The 20,494-nt window shown below is 41.1% G+C and overlaps 1 protein-coding gene across 4 annotated transcripts in view; it reads left to right on the top strand.

The window, feature by feature from the left end:
- The first annotated feature begins 6,809 nt into the window (after nucleotides 1–6,809).
- Nucleotides 6,810–20,494, top strand: part of KATNA1 (katanin catalytic subunit A1) — a 30,576-nt gene continuing 16,891 nt past the window's right edge. Inside the window, exons 1-3 of one of the 4 annotated variants that reach the window (XM_048844267.1) lie at nucleotides 6,810–6,894; nucleotides 17,152–17,325; nucleotides 18,099–18,256. In XM_048844267.1, coding sequence (XP_048700224.1) covers nucleotides 17,155–17,325; nucleotides 18,099–18,256 — 329 coding nt within the window. In that variant the 5' untranslated portion in view covers nucleotides 6,810–6,894; nucleotides 17,152–17,154. Of the gene's footprint in view, nucleotides 6,895–6,927; nucleotides 7,084–17,151; nucleotides 17,326–18,098; nucleotides 18,257–20,494 lie in introns of those variants that run through there. The other 3 variants (XM_048844268.2, XM_048844269.2, XM_048844270.1) reach the window with 3 other exon arrangements.

Below are 20,494 nucleotides of genomic sequence, written 5' to 3'. Positions count from 1 at the left end.
TCTTTTTCCTTATAAATGGTAAATTCTGGTTCTACTAATCAAATACAAGTTAAAATTTTAAATTTTGTTCAAAAGTTGTTGGTCTTCCTCTGTTCTCTTAAATCTGTGCAAATGGCATAACAGCTCAGAACTGGTGAACTAATACATTATTATGCAGTTAACGGCAATGATGTTGTTAGCTGTAATTGGACATAGTTTGATCTGTATTCTAGAAATTCTGTAACTCAAGTCACACAATTGTAATTTGTCACTCTTCTTTCTCCCACTTCCACCATCAAATGATTAAAATAGCCCTGCTCAGGATCTACTTATTCAGCAGACAATGAATGGGTACACAGTTTGTATAGACTGTACATCATGGACAACTAACTTCATAAATTATTGCTTTTCTTGGAGATCTAGAGGAAGTGCAGTTCTTAAATTATGAAATCCATTTCTAGCATAAGAATGCTATCCAAATATAGGACATTGACTTTTTCTTTAATAGGCTTCAGCTTAAAGTGCATATCTAAAAATGAAAACAGGAGCATAAATCCATGCTTTACCAAAGAGGTATGTTACATGCTAGCTCCTCTACCAGACTTAGATCTCTTGGGCTTGAAATAAAATATAGTGATAGTTTTGATGTTCTTGAGTGGCTGGTGAACTCTGCAGGGATCATGAGACAGAAACACATAGGCTTTGCAAAGGAACTTTTTAAACATAGACACATTTTACTCTCCGAAGCATAAAAGATTTACAGATCTATGGGAAAAACAACAAGCATCTAAATACAAATCCTCACTTAAGCTGATCTCACCCCTCTGGTTTGGTACTGAAATCTGTCCAGGTTCAGGGTATGTGAAGACTCCCATGTCTCCAATGCAGCAAGTCCTTGCTGCTGGTGGTAGTTAGCCCCCTACCCACAAGTCTTCTTACTTACTTACCTATACATCGACTTGATTCTAAGCCCCACCATGAGATCCCCTGTTCCAACTAGGCTCACATACTAACGCTTTGTGGTTCACAGGGAGGGCCTAGTAAACCAAGACACATCATTAGCAAGTCAGTAGTCCTTAAGGTCAGTCTGGATGGGTCATCCTGTATTAGATCTCCAAGGTGAGGAAAGCTTCCTTCTCCAGCCTTGCTATGCGTATATCAGTTTAAACTGGCTCTTGACAATATAGGTCCATACACAAACTGGAAGTTCTACTCCACAATGCAGGTTTGCAACCCCCCTCCCCGTATAGAAAGGATATGGACAAATTGGAGAGGGTCCAGCGGAGAGCAATGAAAATGATTAGGTGGTTGGGGCACCTCACTTATGAGGAAAGGCTGAGGGAACTGGGCTTATTTAGTCTGCAGAAGAGAAGAGGGAGGGGGGATTTGACAGTAGCCTTCAACTACCTGAAGGGGGGGTGCCAAAGGATGGAGCTAGGCTCTTGTTCATGGTGGCAGATGACAGGACAAAAAGTAATGGTCTCAAGTTGCAGTGGGGGAGGTCTAGGCTGGATATTAGGAAACACAATTTCACCAAGAGGGTGGTGAAGCACTGGAATGGATTACTTAGGGAGGTGGTGGAATCTCCATCCTTAGAGATTTTTAAGGCTTGCTTGACAAAGCTCTGGCTGGGGTAATTTAGTTGGGGTTGATCCTGCTTTGAGCAGTGGGTTGGACTAGATGACGACCTGAGGTCTCTTCCAACCCTAATCTATGATTCTATGAAAACAAAATGGAATTCATAAAATGACATTCCCAAATCCTCACACAGGTTCCTTCCATTAATTTGAGAGGTGCTTTGTGCTGGTCTTGCATATCTTAGTGAAGAAATCCAGCAGAAGAGAGAAATATAATGGCTCTGCTCTGAAATATGTATTTGAATTAAAAAATGGTTTTGAAATGTTTTATTCTAAGAAAATAATTTCAACTGGCATGTAAAGAAACTGGAGAATGGTCAGGGCGTTGCTAAAGGCAACAGAGCACCCTTGCTCCTGTCATAACCATACAGCTAAGGGTAGCCTAGAATTCCTCCTTATCTGTAAGGGGTTAAGAAGCTCAAATAACCTGGTTGGCACCTGACCAAAAGGGCCAATGGGGAAGAAGATACTTTCAAATTTGGGGGGGAGGCTTTGTTTGAGGGTGTTCTCTTGGGAAGCAGAGAAGCATCAGGTCAGAAAACTCCTCCTCCTATAAACCAATCCTGAGCCAGTCTCTAATATTACAAAAATAGTAAATAAAGCCAGGCAAGGTGTGTTAGATTATCTTTTGTTTTAGCTTGTATATTTTCCCTTTGCTAGAGGGAGGTTTATTCCTGTTTTTTGTAACTTTGAACTAAGCCTAAAGGGAGTTCCTCTGTGTTTGTGAAATTTTTGTTACCCTGGAAAGTTATCTTCCGTCCTGATTTTACAGAGGTGATTTTTTTACCTTTTCTTTAAATAAAATTCTTCTTTTAAGAACCTGATTGATTTCTCTATTGTCCTAAGACCCAGGGGTTTGGGTCTGTGATCACTTTGTAACAAATTGGTTAGGATATTATTCTCAAGCCTCCCCAGGTGTAAGGGCTTGGGGGGATATTTTGGGGGAATAGGAACTCTTAAGTGTTCCTTTCCCTGATTCTTTGTTAAATCACTTGGTGGTGACAGCGTACCTTCCAAGGGCAAAGAATTTGTGCCTTGGGGAAGTTTTAACCTAAGCTGGTAGAAATAAGCTTAGGGGGTCTTTCGTGCGGGTCCCCACATCTGTACCCTAGAGTTCAGAGTGGGGAGGGAAGCCTGACAGCTCCTGACTGCAACTTTAGCAGAGTCCTGTCTATGCATATTCCAAGCACTTATTTAAATTGGTTAGAAACTTAGCTCAAGCAAAATCAAAGTATAGCACTCAATCTTAAATAAGGTTTCAGAGTAACAGCTGTGTTAGTCTGTATTCGCAAAAAGAAAAGGAGTACTTGTGGCACCTTAGAGACTAACCAATTTATTTGAGCATAAGCTTTCGTGAGCTACAGCTCACTTCATCGGATGCATACTGTGGAAAGTATAGATCTTTTTATACACACAAAGCATGAAAAAATGGGTGTTTACCACTACAAAAGGTTTTCTCTCCCCCCACCCCACTCTCCTGCTGGTAATAGCTTATCTAAAGTGATCACTCTCCTTACAATGTGTATGATAATCAAGTTGGGGCCATTTCCAGCACAAATCCAGGTTTTCCCCCCCACACACCCACACACAAACCCACTCTCCTGTTGGTAATAGCTATTACCAACAGGAGAGTGGGTTTGGGGGGGAAACCTGGATTTGTGCTGGAAATGGCCCAACTTGATTATCATACACATTGTAAGGAGAGTGATCACTTTAGATAAGCTATTACCAGCAGGAGAGTGGGGTGAGGGGAGAGAAAACCTTTTGTAGTGGTAAACACCCATTTTTTCATGCTTTGTGTGTATAAAAAGATCTTCTATACTTTCCACAGTATGCATCTGATGAAGTGAGCTGTAGCTCACGAAAGCTTATGCTCAAATAAATTGGTTAGTCTCTAAGGTGCCACAAGTACTCCTTTTCTTTTAATCTTAAATAAGTATCTTAAATAATATCTGCTTTAGGGGGTTGCACTGATTTAATTAAATCAGTTTGTATGCATTTAGCTAAGTCAATGCAACCAGTCCTATGTCTCCTGAGTGAAGCTGGAAGTACTGTACTACAGAGAATGATAGAATTACTTTACATTTAAGAAATGGAGGACAAAAAAAAAAATTGGGGGGATTAGTAGGAGTGTGAACATGGCTCACAACTTTGTAACATCACTTAAAAGTTTTAAACAAAGTAGAGATTATTCTACTGGGCCTTCAATTTCAGGGAGTCCAACAAAGATTCCTTGTAGTGGGGACAAATGGAGCTTGATGCAGCACTTCCAAATGCACTTCCTCACCTAAAGTGCAGAGCAGACACAGCTTGTCTGGTATACCTTGAGTGGCAAACAAGGCACATCACCTCAGGCTCCACGTATTCTGCCCCCCAAACAACAATGAAAGAAAAGGTAAAAAGGATACATCACACATTCAGACTCTTATTGTGCCACACGCTTATAATTTTTCAAATTCCCTTCTTCCTAAATAAGAATGTATTCCAAAAATTTAACAATTTAAACCATTATGATGTAATTTTATTGCCATTCAGTTTGACTTGATTAAAGGGACACTGCCAGGTTAAAAGTGATATCTAAAAGACAAATGCTCTTACTTGTATTACTCATATTGTAGATTAGTAATGCTAATGATTTTCAAAACAACTTTTTATTATTTATATTTGTTTATGTATCTTACTCCACCGGATATTAAAAGGATTTAGTTCTGCTTTGATTTGTAGTAATTTTCTAGTAGATTTCACTTTTAGGTTCTAATGCACTACCACAGTGCTGGAATGCGCAGTGGCAAACACTGCAAGATAGTTAAAAAAAATTCCATTGTATTTTTGTATGAATATTTGTTTGTCTTGGATAAACTTTTTTTTAAAAAAACTAAAGCCAGTCCTAGAAGGAGCTGAGAGTGTGTGTTCGCCTGTGTTCCCTTATCAACTGTTTGTGAAATCAAGGCCAAATCTAAAGTGACAGTTCCCCTTTAAACAGAAACATTTAAAAGAGACTCAGCTGCCCTAACTGAGCCACAAATGGCAGAACAAGTGAAAGCCATGTCAGCAAAAATATGATCACCTTGATCAATCAGTCCTTCTGTCCTCAAATAGATTGCACCAATCACAACACTTCATCCATTCTTCTTGTATCCTGGCCTTCCTTCTCCGTGTGTGGCCATGTCTTTTCACGATAAAATCTTCCCATCTCTTTGGAGGTTGGCTGAGTGGTTGTTTCAGTTCCTGGCATCGGTACGACTCAGTGACAGTTGCAGTCCATCGATTGTCAGTGAGCCTCACTATATGCCCTGCCCATCGCATTTGATTATGCCTTCTCTTAACAACGATATCCTGCGCTCCACTCTGCTGTCTCATCACTTCACTGGGGACTCGGTCGCGGATTGAAATTCCCAGAATTCTTCTTTCCATCGCCCTCTCTGTTACAGACAGTTGCTGCTTCTCTGTCTTCCTCAGCACCCATGTTTCGCTGCCGTACAACTTTGCTGGCAGTACTGTTGAGTTGAAGAGGCTGGCACGTGTTGCCTTGTTGATTTTTCTTCCTTGGAGGACATCCTTGATAAGAACTGAATGCACACCAACCTGCTTGCTTTCTTTGTGAGAGTTCACCTTCCTGATTAGGGTCACGTTAATTTCTTGGTCCAAATACACATATTACTCAACCTAAAAATGTTCAGCTTGGTTTGTTTCTGAGGGTAACAGGCAGACATTTATTGATTTCTTTAAAACAAGCGAGTCCCCCAGTAGCAAAATGAGGGAAAGCTTTAAGTACTAGAGCTACTGCCCACACACCACTTTTTGGGATGCCGAATCCTTCGTTTTGAGGGTGGTTTTTTGCTTGCATGGTTTGGGGATTGATGGATGCCAAAAAAGTTCTCCACTATAGACAATACAATAGCTAATGCTAGCCCTGAGTACAACATTACTGTCAGCCAAAACTAGCTATCATAAATATAAAGGGAATGCTAACCACCTTTAAATCCCTCCTGGCCAGAGGAAAAAATCCTTTCACCTGTAAATGGTTAAGAAGCTAGGATAACCTCACTGGCACCTGACCAAAATGACCAATGAGGAGACAAGATACTTTCAAAAGCTGGGAAGAGGAGAACATCAAAGGGTCTATGTGATGCTTTTGCCCGGGACAGAACAGCAATGGAGTCTTAAAATTTAGTAAGTAATCTGGCTAGGTATGCGTTAGATTATGATTTCTTTAAATGGCTGAGAAAATAGCTGTGCTGAATAGAATGAAAATTCCTGTCTGTATGTTTTTTTGTAACCTAAGGTTTTGCCTAGAGGGATTCTCTATGTTTTGAATCTAATTACCCTGTAAGGTATTTACCATCCTGATCTCACAGAGGTGATCCTTTTCTTTTTACTGTTTCTTCTATTAAAATGTTTCTTTTCAAGAACAGAATGCTTTTTTTTAATTGTTCTAAGATCCAAGGGCTTGGGTCCGTGGTCACCTATGCAAATTGGTGAGGATTTTTACCAAATCTTCCCCAAAAAGTAGGGTACAAGGGTTGGGAGGATTTTTGGGGGGAAAGACGTTTCCAAACAACGTTTTCCCAATAAACCCAGATAAAGTTTGGTGGTGGCAGTGGAAGTCCAAGGGCAAAGGGTAAAATCATTTATACCTTTGGGGAAGTTTTAACCTAAGCTGGTAAAAGTAAGCTTAGGAGGCTTTCATGCAGGTCCCCACCTCTGTACCCTAGAGTTCAGAGTGGGGAAGGAACCTTGACACTAGCTGTTACTGATTTGCCCAGGGGTTGCTTTGAAGAGTTGCATGGTGAGAACACAGCTGACAAGAGCTGTTGCTAAATTCTCTAGCTATGTTTGCATTGGTGGTTCAATGATAAGACTTCTTACCCACCATGCAGGAAGCTGGGTTCGATTCCTGGCCCATGCAGTTATGAGTATCTTTTTGGTTCACATTCACAAGTACAAGAGCGAGCGGAGCCAAGATACTGTTCGGTTTTCTCTGCTCAGGTTCCCCACTTGACGGGAGATTGCAAACCCCGGGAAGGGCGGGGGTCGCACCACGCGCTGCCAGCGGAGCCCCAAGCAGGGGCTCCGACCCAGGCTCCCCAGCCCTCACGCTGCAGCAGGGGAAGGGCGGGCACACCGCGCGAGGCTTCCAGGAAATGACGCAGGCAGATTTGCCTTCGAACGGGGGCGGGGTAGTGGGAGGAGCTGGGGTCGAGGTGGGGGGGGCGGGGGTGCGCGCGCGCGCGAGTAGCCCCGCCGTTACGGAGCTGACGGAGCGCGCTGGGGGCGAGTGAGTATCAGCGCGTCCCTTGCCCCGGCCCGGCAGGGGCTCCCGGGTCTGTGGAGGCCCCGCTGCCCGCCGTTCCTCCTACGGGGTCTCCTCAGCTCCCATCCCCGAACTGCCGTTGGACCTCAGGGCGCTTGCGTCGCCGCCCCCCTCTTCCCCGCGCCGCGAGCTGAGGCGACGGGGGCTGGGAAGGTGCCGGGCTCCGGATGGGGCGGGGCTGTGGGGGGGGGGGCCGGGGCCGGGCTTGCTGCGGGTCCTCGGCTTACCCGGGCGGCGGGGAGGCCGCTCTTCTCCCCGCGGCAGGCGCCTCCAGCTCCCCCAGCCAGGCGTGGCGGGCGACCCTAGGCGAGTCGGGCGCTTCGTGCCGTTGTGCCCGCTCCTGGCTGCAGCTGACCTAGCGCCTTAAGTCGGGTTTGGGGGAGAGGAGCGCTGCGGGGGCCGGTGTCCCGGTGAGGGTGGTGATCGGTGTATGCAGCATGGATCGATGTTATTCCCTTGTCATCCCAGAGGGGATTTCTTCCCTCCGACCCCCCGGAGTTGGGGTGATGGTGAGGTCATGGCTGAGAGACCCCGGACGGGGAGACACAGGGAAATCGTTTTGGGTGTGAATTGGAAATCTCTTGAAAACAAAACAAATGGAAGAAAGTCTGTCTTGAGGCTGTGTAGACTAGACAGTGTTCCTAGTCTGCCTCGCTCATTTCACATCTCAAATTAAGGCGTTTTGATAAGTAAGCAAGTTTCAAATGAGGCCTCTGTCAATAAAAAGGATCAAGTGAAGTAAAAGCTCCTTTAATATCCCACCCCATCACTAGTTGCTATTAAAGTATTTGCTAATTTAACTTTTTTCAAAGTTCTCCGCCATAGCTGTGCACTCTAAACAGCCCGATTTTTATAACATCCTGCAATCCATTGTCATTCCTGACATTATTAAAACCTTTTTAAAGACCGTGATCAAACTGCATTTTCTATGTGAGTAGCTACGGTAATTGCTGTTAACATCTATACCAGTCATACTTATGACAACTTGCTATGTGCAGCCCTTATCACACGTGCTTTCGTTCTCCTGATAAAGTCAGAGGCGGATAAAAGTTTTGTGGGGCCCTGGGTCAGAGCAAGTGGGGGCCCCTCCCCACCCATTCCACCTGCAGTACCCCTGGTGCTCCTGCTGAGGAAATGGGGTTGGGGTGCGGGGTCTTCCCTTGCTCCTGGGCAGGAGCAGCGGGCATTGCAGGGCAAGCCCCTGTGCCCCAGCCCCACTCCCTGGCAGGAGCAGTGGGCAGAGCAGGGCAAGCCCCTGCTCCCCAACCATGCTCTCTAGAAGCACCAGATGAGGGGTCAGGACGCGGGGATGCTCAATTGGCTGGGGACCCTGGCACAGGTCCTGTTGGCCCACTGGCTAATCCGCCACTGGATAAAGTATGAATTAATATTTTAGATTTCACACGTACTCTTTTGTTTATATAGAAAAAATTTGACTTGGCACTTGTCTGTTAGAAGTCCTTTTTTATATTGTCAAGTTTGAGTCTTTCAAATGAGTCAGTACAGAATGCTGCTTACTTCCTTACCTCAGAGGGTCTGACATGCATTTAGGCAACCAATCTTGAAACACAGACCTTTTCAGTTAGTAAAATAAGAAGGGCTGTTCCAGAATAAACTTTTTTTTTTTTTTTTAAAGATGCACACCATTTCAATCTATTAGGAAATAAACCACTGGCACACTTCAGAAAAGCACACGTGGCTGGGGGCGGGGGGGGGGGGGGAACAGAATGGAAGCACGAACCAGAATACATAGCGCACAGAGCAAACACATGCACCTAATTTCACATCTAGTATTCCATATTGGCAACTAAAGATACAGTTGCCAAACTTAACAAATCCACTTGCTGATATTGAGGACCCCCATGAGTTGAGAGAGTACTAGGGGACTTTCCATCCGTTTTTTCTGCAGAATTTAAACTTTTTTTTTTTTTTAAATGTTGATCTTCCAGCTAAAAAAAACTTTCTGAATGTGAACTGATACCATGGTTTTCCTGAGTGTGCATAACAAATTGAAATAATAGAAACTGCCTAAGGCCCCAAAAAACCTGGCTCTAGCTCAGTCTAACCAGCCAGGTTGTGTGATGAAGAGTTCCCCTGGGTGTGGAAAAAAAATTCTTAGGCCTCTTTGTAGCATTGGAACACTTCCATTAATGTTACTCTGGCCCTAGGACTGTCTCTATCCCACTTGTGGTGCACAGTTTGTGGATAGAGTAGCTGGTGGATCCATGTAGTAGTTGATAAAGCAGTCAGGCACCCATGTACCAGCTTCATATGGTATGTTGAATACCATTGTGGAACTGGGTTTGATTAAACTCGGTATGTGTGTTGGGAGGTAAAGGGGTGTTCAGCCACTACACAGACTTCCCAGATCTTGTATGGTGAAATTACATTGATTTGGCTGTTCGAGGGCTCTTCTATGGAGAAAAAAAGCATGATTTGTCCTTAATATGTGTGAACTACTACTTTTAATCTCAAGGATTAACAATGGGATTGCAAATGCCAAAGCCTTTTTCTTTATCTTAAATTACCATGAGTCTTCAACCCTTGCCCTGCTGGACACACCAAACCCTGGCTGCACTTCAGGCGCTTGAGGCAAGTGGACTAAAGTCTGTGGCTAGTGACAGGATGATTTGTCAAGAGTTGTAATTGTATTTCTATATTAGTAATCTCTGGGAAATCCTATGCATTGTATTCTGAATAAATTATTTTAATTCTGAAACCTTTTTTGGGGATTCAGCATAGCATTACATTTAAGAGGGCAAAATTCAATGTGGATTCTTTGCATTGTTTCCTGCCTGGTGGTGACTTTACAGACTCATCTTCACCGTAGTGGCTTTGTTCATAGATAACTTCATAGAATACAATTCGGGGAATGGTTCTAATTGATAAAAGTACTATGTAGACTATCTGCTTTATCGTCGTCTAGTGCCACTGTGCACACGTAAGTTAAAATATTTTGTCTAATAAAGGAGTTTTCCTTTATTTTAGTTTAGTCATAGATTTGCATATGCTTGTTTATATATGGTACCAGTCTGGTACAGTTCTGAAAAACCATATATATTTCCGATTATCTAATTCTGTAGCAGTAAAGGTAAAGAGGAAATAGTGTTGAACGGTCCACTTAATTTACATAATCTAGTCTTGTTCTTTAAAAGACATTGTAGAATATAGTGCTCCACTAAAATGGTGGTAAGCACAGTTTAAATATCCAGGATCAGTGTGCTATCCAACAATATAAATGAAGAAAAATTGATAGTAAAACTGTGGTGCAAATATGAATGCATTATGCATTGGTATTTATGAAAATCATCAATCTCAAAACAACAACTTGTCACACTCTAGGACACAAAATTTGAAAGAAAAATTATATGCCGCTTTGGCATTTTTAAATTAGCCTACATTACTAAGGCAATTATCCTATGTCCACGCTGCAGTTCACGGTGTGATTGCAGCACACCATACCTGTATTATCTTTACCCATGCTAGTACAGATAAAATTGGCAGTGTAGATGGAGTGGCACAAGCTTCAGAGCAAGCTAGCAAAGTGAGTATGTACCTATTTTTAGCTGTTTTGTCTATCTGTACTGCAGTCACACCTTGAATTGCTGTGTAGACATAACCTTGATTACAGGCTAAACCTTCGTCAGCAAATCGATTAAATTCTGTTAGTGTTGCCTCTTTAGCACCCACATCTAAACTGACAGCCCTCAGATAACGTCTGGAGAAACACTTGAGTTTTGTTGAAACAAGCAAAAATCCACTGATTTAACTCTCTCTCTTCCTACTCCCATTCTCTGCCTATTTTATTCCTTTGCACATTGTTTACTTCCTTCATTTTTCTTTAACTTGGGAAATTCATTTAGTAGACCAGCACAGCATCCATCTTTTGTGTTCTTACCCCCATTTTCCTGGCTAGGCATTCCATGCCTTCTTTTCTTTCCATTAAGGGATCATTCATTTCCTTTGTTTCCTCTCTGTTCTTTGTGACTCCACATATTTGGAAGAAAAAATGCTCATATGGGTGAACTGTTTGTTCCCCTGCACAGATTTCTAAAGAATGCCTGCCCTGCTCTGAGTTCTGCGCTGTATTTATTGTATATGGCTATGGTGTAGTTTTCTTCCTTTTTATTTTGGAAGCCTAGTTCTACATTAGTAACATGCCATTACTTGATTTAAAATGTTTAGTAGCATCTTGCTTAACTTGTTATTTCAGCAGGTTTAGTCATCAGTTAAAATTCATGGGACAGGCAAACAGGTGTATCTGGTAGGATGACACATGTGGAAATGCTTGATCTTGAATATTGCTATTAAAACCTGTGGTAATATCTGTAGTGATCCTTGATGAACTTTATGTATTTTCTCCTACATAACAAGAGACCCTTACATAGATTTCTTCTGAAAACTTAAGTTAAAACCTTTTCCCAAAATCTAAATTAGGTGTTCCATGAAAGGGAACTAGGCATCACTGAGTACATCTACAGAGTATGTGGCCGTGAGCCTCCCAGCCTGGGTCAACAGGCCTGCTCTTTTTTTTTTTTTTTTAAATGTAAAAGCTGTATAGGGAACTCTCCATAGGCCTCAGAGCCGGAACCACAAATTTATAGCACTGTCTCTGCAGCTATTTGTAGAGTGCAGGGATGATCCTTATAAGCTCCTTGTAAGTAAGTAGTTATTAGGTGAGGTGAAACTTGAGGGGTACGCAAGACAAATCAGATTCCTGAAAGGGGTACAGTAGTCTGGAAAGGTTGAGAGCCACTGCTTTAGTCCAGGCTTTAGAAAAATAACCTTAAATTACATTAAAAGAATATTAAGGTTACAAAGCCAAGAGTTCGAAAATTAGGAAATATGAGAATTAAATGTTGCCTATGTACTCTTACTTTGTCTCCCTGTGTGTATGTATTATGATAGTCTTTAATTGTGTAGTAATGTGCTATTTTTATAGAGCTCTGCCTCATTCAATGCATAGGCTAGAACAGGCCCCATGGATGAATCAGGCTTATAGTGAAGGCAGTTGTCTGTAGGACACCTACCTTATTTGTTGAGAATTTAGAAAGTGTGTAGTGAGTGAGATTACAGCGAGAGAATGGTCCCATGACTAAGGGAATTAAATGCTACCCCAGAGAAATAGATTCTATCCCTATATTTGCCACAGAGTTTCCATGTAAGGTGGAAAATCACTTAAAAGCAAAAAGAAAAGGAGTACTTGTGGCACCTTAGAGACTAACCAATTTATTTGAGCATGAGCTTTCGTGAGCTACAGCTCACTTCATACATCTGATGAAGTGAGCTGTAGCTCACGAAAGCTCATGCTCAAATAAATTGGTTAGTCTCTAAGGTGCCACAAGTACTCCTTTTCTTTTTGCGAATACAGACTAACACGGCTGTTACTCTGAAACCTGTCACTTAAAAGCAAGTTTTTACAGTAGACCAATACGCATGTGTTCTTTACTTTCTAGGTGCCCAATATGAGACACTGGAGCCAGATTTTCAGAAATGCTGGGTGTTCACAGCTGCAACTGGTCAATGGGAGTAGTGCTTTGAACATATATAGCACCATAAAAATACAAAGTATTCTGAAAAGTCAGGTCCGAGGTGTCTCAAGCTGGGCACCCAAAATTAGTGGACACGTCACTGTTTCAGTTTTAATCTCTGTGCCTCAGTTTGTCCTCTGTAAAATGTGGATAATACCATCTAATCTCACAATGGCATTAAGAAAAATTCATTGTTTGTGAACCTCCCAAATACTTTGGTGAGAGCATCACAGAAATATTCATGAAGAAATTAATAATCTTGTATTCATGCAGAATTTGGATGGTGTGTCCTCCACTTGTTGAATGTGGAGGAAAAAATAAATAATGAATAACTCTCTTCATTGAGTCAGGGTCCTGTGGAAAAATAGTATGTAATTAAAGACTACCATAATACATATGCACAAGGAGGCAAATTAAGGTTGTACATGAAACCTTAATTCTGGCACTTCCTAACTTTTAAGTGTTTGTCTTTTCGGTTTTTAAATGTAAAATAATGAATGGTGCAGAGCATAGATTCTGACTCCATTGGTGCTCCGGGGCTGGAGCACCCATGGGGGAAAATTAGTGGCTGCTCTGCACCAATCAGCAGCCAAGCTCCCCTCACCCCCTGTCCCACCTCCTCCCTTGTCCCTGCTACTCTGCTTACCTCCCAGCTGTTTGGTGACACTTAGGACTTTCCAGGAGGGAGGGGGAGGAGCGGGGATGTGTCATGCTCAGGAGAGGAGGCGGAGAAGGGGCAGGGACTTGGGGAAAGGGGGTGGGGTGAGGGGCGGGGGGGTGTCGAGCACCTACTGAGAACAGTGGAAGTCAGCGCCTATGGTGCAGAGAACATTGCTTGAGAGTGTATGTTCTTCCTGTGTCGTCATAACACAAGACCAAGAGGCTATTCAGTGAAACGGAACATAGCAAATTCCAAAATTTTTAACATAATTAGGTTTGGTAATTCATTGCCACAGGATGTTAAAGCCAAGGATTTAGCAAAACTCAGAGATTGAACATTGATATGTGAAACAAGAATATCCAGAGTTTTCATAGTTAATGCTAATAAAAAGAGTATTGGAACTGAAATAAAACCTCACATTTCAGGTTTTCGGTGATCTCGGTTAGAGATTAAGATGAGACTTTCATGGGGGGTGAGGGGCAGATTATCCCAGGTCTGCCTACTTTGTGGTCTCTTCCACCTTCCTCTGAAGCATCTGGTTCTAGCTACTGATGGAGACAGGATACTGACCTAGATGGGTCAGAGATCTGATCCAGTATAGCAGTTTTACTTTGAATTTCAATACAAACTGTTTTTAAATCTCCGATTGGGGGATTGTAAAAATGTATTGTCAATTATGATCCACTTTCTAAATAAATATCTGTTGTTCTTGTTTAGCTTTTAGAAAAAAGTTTTAGAAATGGGGTGGTGTTCAGATGTCAGAGAGGTCTTACTCACATATGGCTCTATTTCAGATGAGGTAGACGGCTGTTCTCTTCTGAGAACAAGACCAATCGAGGTGATGGGAAGGATTCTGTATAGTACCCATCTGTGTGCTTCTCATATTGAGACTCTGTCAGATAAATCATGCTTGGGACCTAACTCAGTGACTTTAGCATCTAACAGTTTCCTGAAGTCAGTGCTTGTCTTCTTTCCTTATGGGATTAGGACACAAGGAGATGAGAGAAACTTTCCAAGTATATGAACAAGGTGACTCTGACAATTAACTTTTATTTTGTTTATATTATTCTGCACTACTAATAGGAAATTATGTCAAATTAAGAAACAAGCTGACAATGTTTGGTTATGTGAAAAACTTTAGCAGTTTGTCTAGTAGTTTTACAGAATATGCTTTACCCTTGACTGATGTCCCATCTCTGAATCTGGAGCTGTGCCAGGCCAAAGGTACTAACTATTGTGTAGCTATTAAAAAAAAAAAATCTTAAAAAGGCATATTTAAATATATCAGCAGCAACTGCAGCATCTTGAACACATTTGCTGCCGTTTTTCCAAAGTTTCTTAAATATTTGTTTTTCAGTTCCCACTCAAATACCTGTTTCCTTTGTAGATATTTAAGTCTTTGAATCCCTGATCCAGGTCTTCATTTCCCTCTTTTCTATGCATTGAAGGATGCATGTTTTTCATTCCGCTGTTATTTATAGAGGCACTAGTTGCATATACTTTGTGTTTAGACTCTTAACACAGTACAAATGAGTGTGTTCACAGTACTTGGTTTGTTCTTCTCACTAGAACCCCTCTTCCTTTCTATTTTCCTCAGTCCTATAATCAAATAAACTCGTCTAAGCAGCAGTTGTGATCCTTTAACATTTAAATTCTTTCTGAATGTTATCTGGTGAATTTTAGAAATCTTTACACCTTTTCAGTTCTGTGTTGTTCTGGGGAAGGTAGATACTTACAAAGAAAGATGTTTTGCTCAAAAAAAATATGCTCCGGGGAGGATATGTTGTTTGAGTATTGGAAGTGCATTTTTGTACAGACCACATAGTGCTGCTTTCCCTCCCTTACCCTGCCTCCTTCACTAAATCTCAGTTCAGGTTGTGTACTACAATCAGAATATGCTGGTTTCATTACATTTCTCACTCAGAATCTTGCAGAGGGATCTACATGAGAAGTCAAGAATGAAGGGAATAGCAGAGGAGAATAATTAGAATGCTCCCATAAGCCTCTCTTCTAAGGTGGAACGTTACTTTTGTTAAATACAGACAAGATAAGGAAACAATAGGAGACCCAGAACTACAGGAAACAAGATTTAGAATTTCCATGACCTGAGATTGTCCTGGAAAGCTAGACAATGTCCTTCGGTGTGTTCTGACATGTTAAAGATTTTGGCTGCATTTGTTTTCAGCTTGTACCTTCTCAGTGGCCACTTCCTCCTGCTAGCTCTGTAATCTCTGCATGTGTAGGAAGAAGATAGTGCTATAAGGCTAGTAGGTGGCTATATAGGTCGGGGAGCACCTTTATTCAAGCCTGAAGTCTCCAGGGATGGAAGGGCCCCTTATTTGACTTTTTTTTTTTAATAGTAAGTTCAGTGAAATAAAAAACCTATAGAGCTCATGTAATATTAATGATGCTGGAGTACCAGCAATAAAATCAGTCACTTTGACCCTAGGCACCCCTGTATTTGCACCCTAAACACAGAGTGCAATAATATTTGTACAAAGTATGCGTTGAGGTATCATATGAAAGCTTAGACTCTTGTTATTAATATAACTGTAAACTGCATGTGTAAACGTTATATGTGAATTTATGAATTCTCTTTGATGTTACTAGAACACGTTTAAAACCAGACAGCCTCGCCTAGATGAAGATAATAAACAGGTCTGTCCTAAACAAAGGATTGTTTCCATAATAGCAGTAAACAAAGCTGTCAAACTGAACCATTGGGAGTTACCCTGATCCTGAACTTGAAAGATTGAGAATTATCAAGGTTTGTGCACCCCAGAGAGAGACAGGAGACTGAATCTCCAGCAGGCCTTTCTGACTTGTAAGACAAAGACATTCCCTTTGGGGATATAAGGAATGGAGAGAGACTCCATCTTTATCTTTCACCTTAGGAGACAAAGAAACCAAGCAATTTGATCTCTGTGATGGGTCCTGGCTAGGCCTGCTAGTAAGGAGATTGTTGGATGAAGAATCCATCTTGAACAAAGACTGTATCTTGTATAAGTTTTAGATTTTTAGATGTTCTCACATATTTGCTTGTAAACATCTCTTTCTTCATCTCCCTGACTTGGTATCATTTAATCCATTCTATTTTGTAAATAAACATGTTGGCTTTTATTGTTGTCCCGTGTTGGTGTCCCTAGCCCCCGTTTGCCAGAAGCTGGGAACGGGCAACGGGATGGATCACTTGGTGATTACTTGATCTGTTCATTCCCTCTGAAGCACTTGGCATTGGCCACTGTTGGAAATAGTAGGCTAAATGGACCTTTGATCTGACCCAGTATGGCCGTTCTTATGTTCATTATAAATCAGTGCTGTGCAAGTTCATTGAAGTGTGTGCTTCCAGAAAGCTAACAGGTTGGAATGTTTTCCTGTTTCTGTAAAGGCTGCAATCCTAACTCTTCTCTGTGAAAGCCCAATGAGAGGGACTGGTCCCGCAGTAGGACAGTTTTGGGGCTGGAAGAGTACTAAGGTCAGCATGCAAGGAGTATCCAGGTTGGGCAAAGTCCGGGGGAGGCATGTGGACTGCTGGTAGGCTGCTGGGTCAGAGCTCTGGACCAAAGCTGCACTGCCACAAGACAGCCAGGATTACAAGGCAGATGGAGACCTGAACCCCAAACCATCACACTCACTACCTCCAGATTCTTTTACCTGAAGGGATGGGGGGAAAAAGGTGGGGAAGAGTGTATTCGGTCATGGCTCCCAACGTCATGTAGTCTCTGCACACTTGCATATGTGCTTAACAGTAGGTTCTACACTGCATGATAACTCAGCTTGTGTAATAAGTTTCACATACATCTGTGGTTATGGACAAGTGTAATTCATTTGTAATTTTATACTGACCAAATAGGGTTTTTTTTTTTTCCTTCTTCCAGTGTGACTCCTCTTAATGAATCTACTCCCGGCATCCCTATTAATCAATTAGATGATTAGGATATGTTTAATTATCTGGAAGATATTTCAGATATATGCTTTGACTTGTTTTCTTGTACTGAATTTTCAGTATAACAATTTAATTTTTTTCAGCTTATGTTGAGTATGAGTCTTGTTATGATTAGCGAGAATGTAAAACTGGCCCGTGAATATGCATTGCTGGGAAACTATGATTCTGCAATGGTCTACTACCAAGGAGTACTTGACCAAATGAATAAATACCTCTACTCTGTCAAAGATACATATCTGCAACAGAAATGGCAACAGGTGAGCAGTCCTGTTTTGCCAGTTAATATTTCAATGGTAAAGTATTAAGCTAATATGAATGATTTAGTTCAATGTTGAATAAGAAATGTAAAAATATCTAAACTATTCCCTGGTAAACTGTAATACCACTATATATTCTTATTTAAGGCTTCATTGGCTGATTTCTCTCTTTGTTGCCCCTGGCAGAGTAAGGAGTGAAGAACAACACTGAGTTAGTATTGTACTAACTTGCTTGCCAGTTTGACTTTTAACTGTGTTAATGAGTGCCCTGGTTACGCTTCAGTACAGTTAATTCTTATCACTCTTATTCTTTTTACAATACTTCAGTGGTGTGGTTTTGGCTGTCTAATACAGAGTGAGTTAAGACCACCATATTCATGTCCCTTGATGTAAAGCCTTACCCTCCTAAGGATAACCCAGTCTTTTTTCATTGTACTGTTTTTTTTCTTAAGACTGTGAAATGAAAACCAGCAGCAGGTTCTATGGAGTTGGTATTAAACCCATCTCTGTTCATTTATCTGACCGATTCTTCACGGTGTAAAATGTGTTAAGACCAAAAAAAAAAAAAAAAAAACTTCACAAATGTAATGTATATTTCTTGTTCTGTAGCATACGTAGTATTTTAAATGTATTGGACTAATTTAAAGCATCAGAATTAAGATAGCTAGAGAAATCTTGTGGAATCCAGCAGAGTTCATTCACATTGGCTTTAGCATACTCTGTTACAAATCTGTTAGTAATATGCTTTAATATACTTCATATTTTTGCATTAGGTTTGGCAGGAAATAAGCGTGGAAGCTAAGCATGTGAAGGATATAATGAAAACACTGGAAAGCTTTAAATTAGATTGCAGTCCCTTGAAAGCAGCACAGCAAGAATTACCAGCTCGTGATGGAGAAGTGTGGTCCTTGCCTGTGCCAGCTGAACGTAGGTAAGAAGAAAATTGGTAGGAGCAGATAACATGTAATTAAGTAAAAACATGCTCCAACTTCAATGAGAGTCAGCAGTTGGAGAATTCCTCCCTTTTTTAGGGCTAAGGTACAGGGCTTGGAAACTTTGACACCTAAATAGCCAAATTCTGGGAAAGGAGTGAGATTTCTGGATCCTATTTCAGGATGCATCCGATGAAGTGAGCTGTAGCTCACGAAAGCTTATGCTCAAATAAATTGGTTAGTCTCTAAGGTGCCACAAGTACTCCTTTTCTTTTTGCGAATACAGACTAACACGGCTGTTACTCTGAAATATTTTAGGATGTCATTTTATTTTTGTCTTTAATAGTCTGATAAATGTGAAACGTCAGCCAACTTTCTAGCTGCAAGAAGAAAGTGTAGTTTGAAAACATGAGTGTTTTGGAGGTTCCAAGGAAGCTGACTCTCCACTGCTGTATTTTTCTTCCCTCCTCATCATCCCTGCAATGATTCTCATTGCAGGTAGTGTGAAGGAGTGGGAGAAGTATCTGCTACTCTAGCACTTTCTAAGGCCTCTCTTTTTTTAGGGTCCTCTTCTAGTTCATAACTCCTGGGCTTGCCTTTGCTGCTGCTAGTAGCTTTCCCAAGCAACAGCCTGAAATAGGTGTGATATTTTGACAGTTTTTGCTACCCAGTGTTCTAAGAGGTCAGTTTCAACGTTACTAATCTTGGTAATTCCAATTTCAACGTTTTTGTCAAGGAGCAGAGGCATTGGAACTATGTCTGAAGATTAAAGAAAATATTTCAGTTCACATTTTTGGAAAGTTGGCTTTGCAACCAAAAAGTCTTGAAATGTAATTTATTTTTTAAAAAATGAAAGTTTAAAATCTGTAGAAATTGAAGACTAGGGCCCTGATCCCACAAGCTGTTTTGTCATAAATTGATACCTGTCCCCATGCAAAAACCTGCTTACTTCATTTGTACTTCTCCTGTGGTCCTAAAGATGGAATGGGCATTAGGAAAGTGTTTAGTGTTGGTCAAGAAGTATGCTTAAACTATTATATTAGAAGTGACTATTTTACTGGCTTTAGTCTTGGATAATGGTAGTCCAAAATCCCCAATGAGGATTTGGGCTTTTTTGTGCTAGGACAGTCCCTGTGTTGAAGAATATATACTCTGAAAGGCAAAACAGCCAAATAGGGGGTGGAGAAAGGTCAGTCAGTCAGAAGGTGGCAGATGTTCATCTTGGTTATTACCCTGCCGTCCTTTTAAAATAAAATTTAATAAACTAAACCGGAGAGTTCTATTTTTAATATTTAACCCTGCCTGATCTATTTTTAAATTAACTCTAACTTTTTCTATTTATAATTTCTCTATTTAAATCTGCACATTTCATTTTTATTTTTTAACCCTCGGTTTTTTTACTTATATTTAATCTCACCTGTCCGTTAAGCAGTTAAATACGTTTCATTACTTTGCCCTCCGAATGCAGTACTTTGACTGCAACATAACAATTCTCTTTGATCAGATGCCAGAAATCTATCCTTCTGTCTCCTACCAGGCTTTAGTGACAATGAGCACAGCTCACTTTGCAGGTGGAAAGAAAGTTCTGTTTGTCACTAGACTACTAGGGAGCAGGAAGGTTAGCTGCTGCTTAACATTGACCATATTAGCATGAATTTATGTAGGTTCTTTCATCTCTTGCCTACCACCACGCATAGGAACCATGGTGGAAAATGTGTTGCTATGGAAGCCAGAGAGCTGTTAAGCTTTATTAAGGCACAAAGTCTCCCCACAGATCTCCTAGGATACCCATGAGTTTTGTAGACTAGAGATCCCTTGCACATAACCTCAACAGGCCATTCAAGTCAAACTTCATGGAGTTTCCTCTTCCTTATTTCTCAGAAATAATCCATAAGAAAACAGTTTGGCTCTTAGGATTGCAAGTTGGAATTTTTCTGAAAGCACTGGTGCAAAAATATTTGTATCAATAGTCTTGCTGGTGCCAAAGAATATAAAATACAGACTGATGCTATATGATACATACTAATTGTAGTTAAGAAATTGTGTGTCAAATGTACCTACAGAGGAGAGACCTTGAATTTAAAAAAATTCAGTGAGCCCCTCCATACTTATTTGCATGCATGTTTCTAAAGGTTGTCTGAGAGTCTCAGGAAGAGTAGGAGACACATCTAGTAGTTTCAGTGAGAATTCTGAAGGTGGGAAATTTACACATTTTTAGAATAAATTGCATTCTCTTG

Source organism: Caretta caretta, chromosome 3 (assembly GCF_965140235.1).
Source record: "Caretta caretta isolate rCarCar2 chromosome 3, rCarCar1.hap1, whole genome shotgun sequence".
In the NCBI taxonomy this organism is placed as follows: domain Eukaryota; kingdom Metazoa; phylum Chordata; order Testudines; family Cheloniidae; genus Caretta; species Caretta caretta.
The sequence above is the reverse complement of the archived record's forward strand: the minus strand, read 5'-3'. Positions and strand labels throughout refer to the sequence as shown.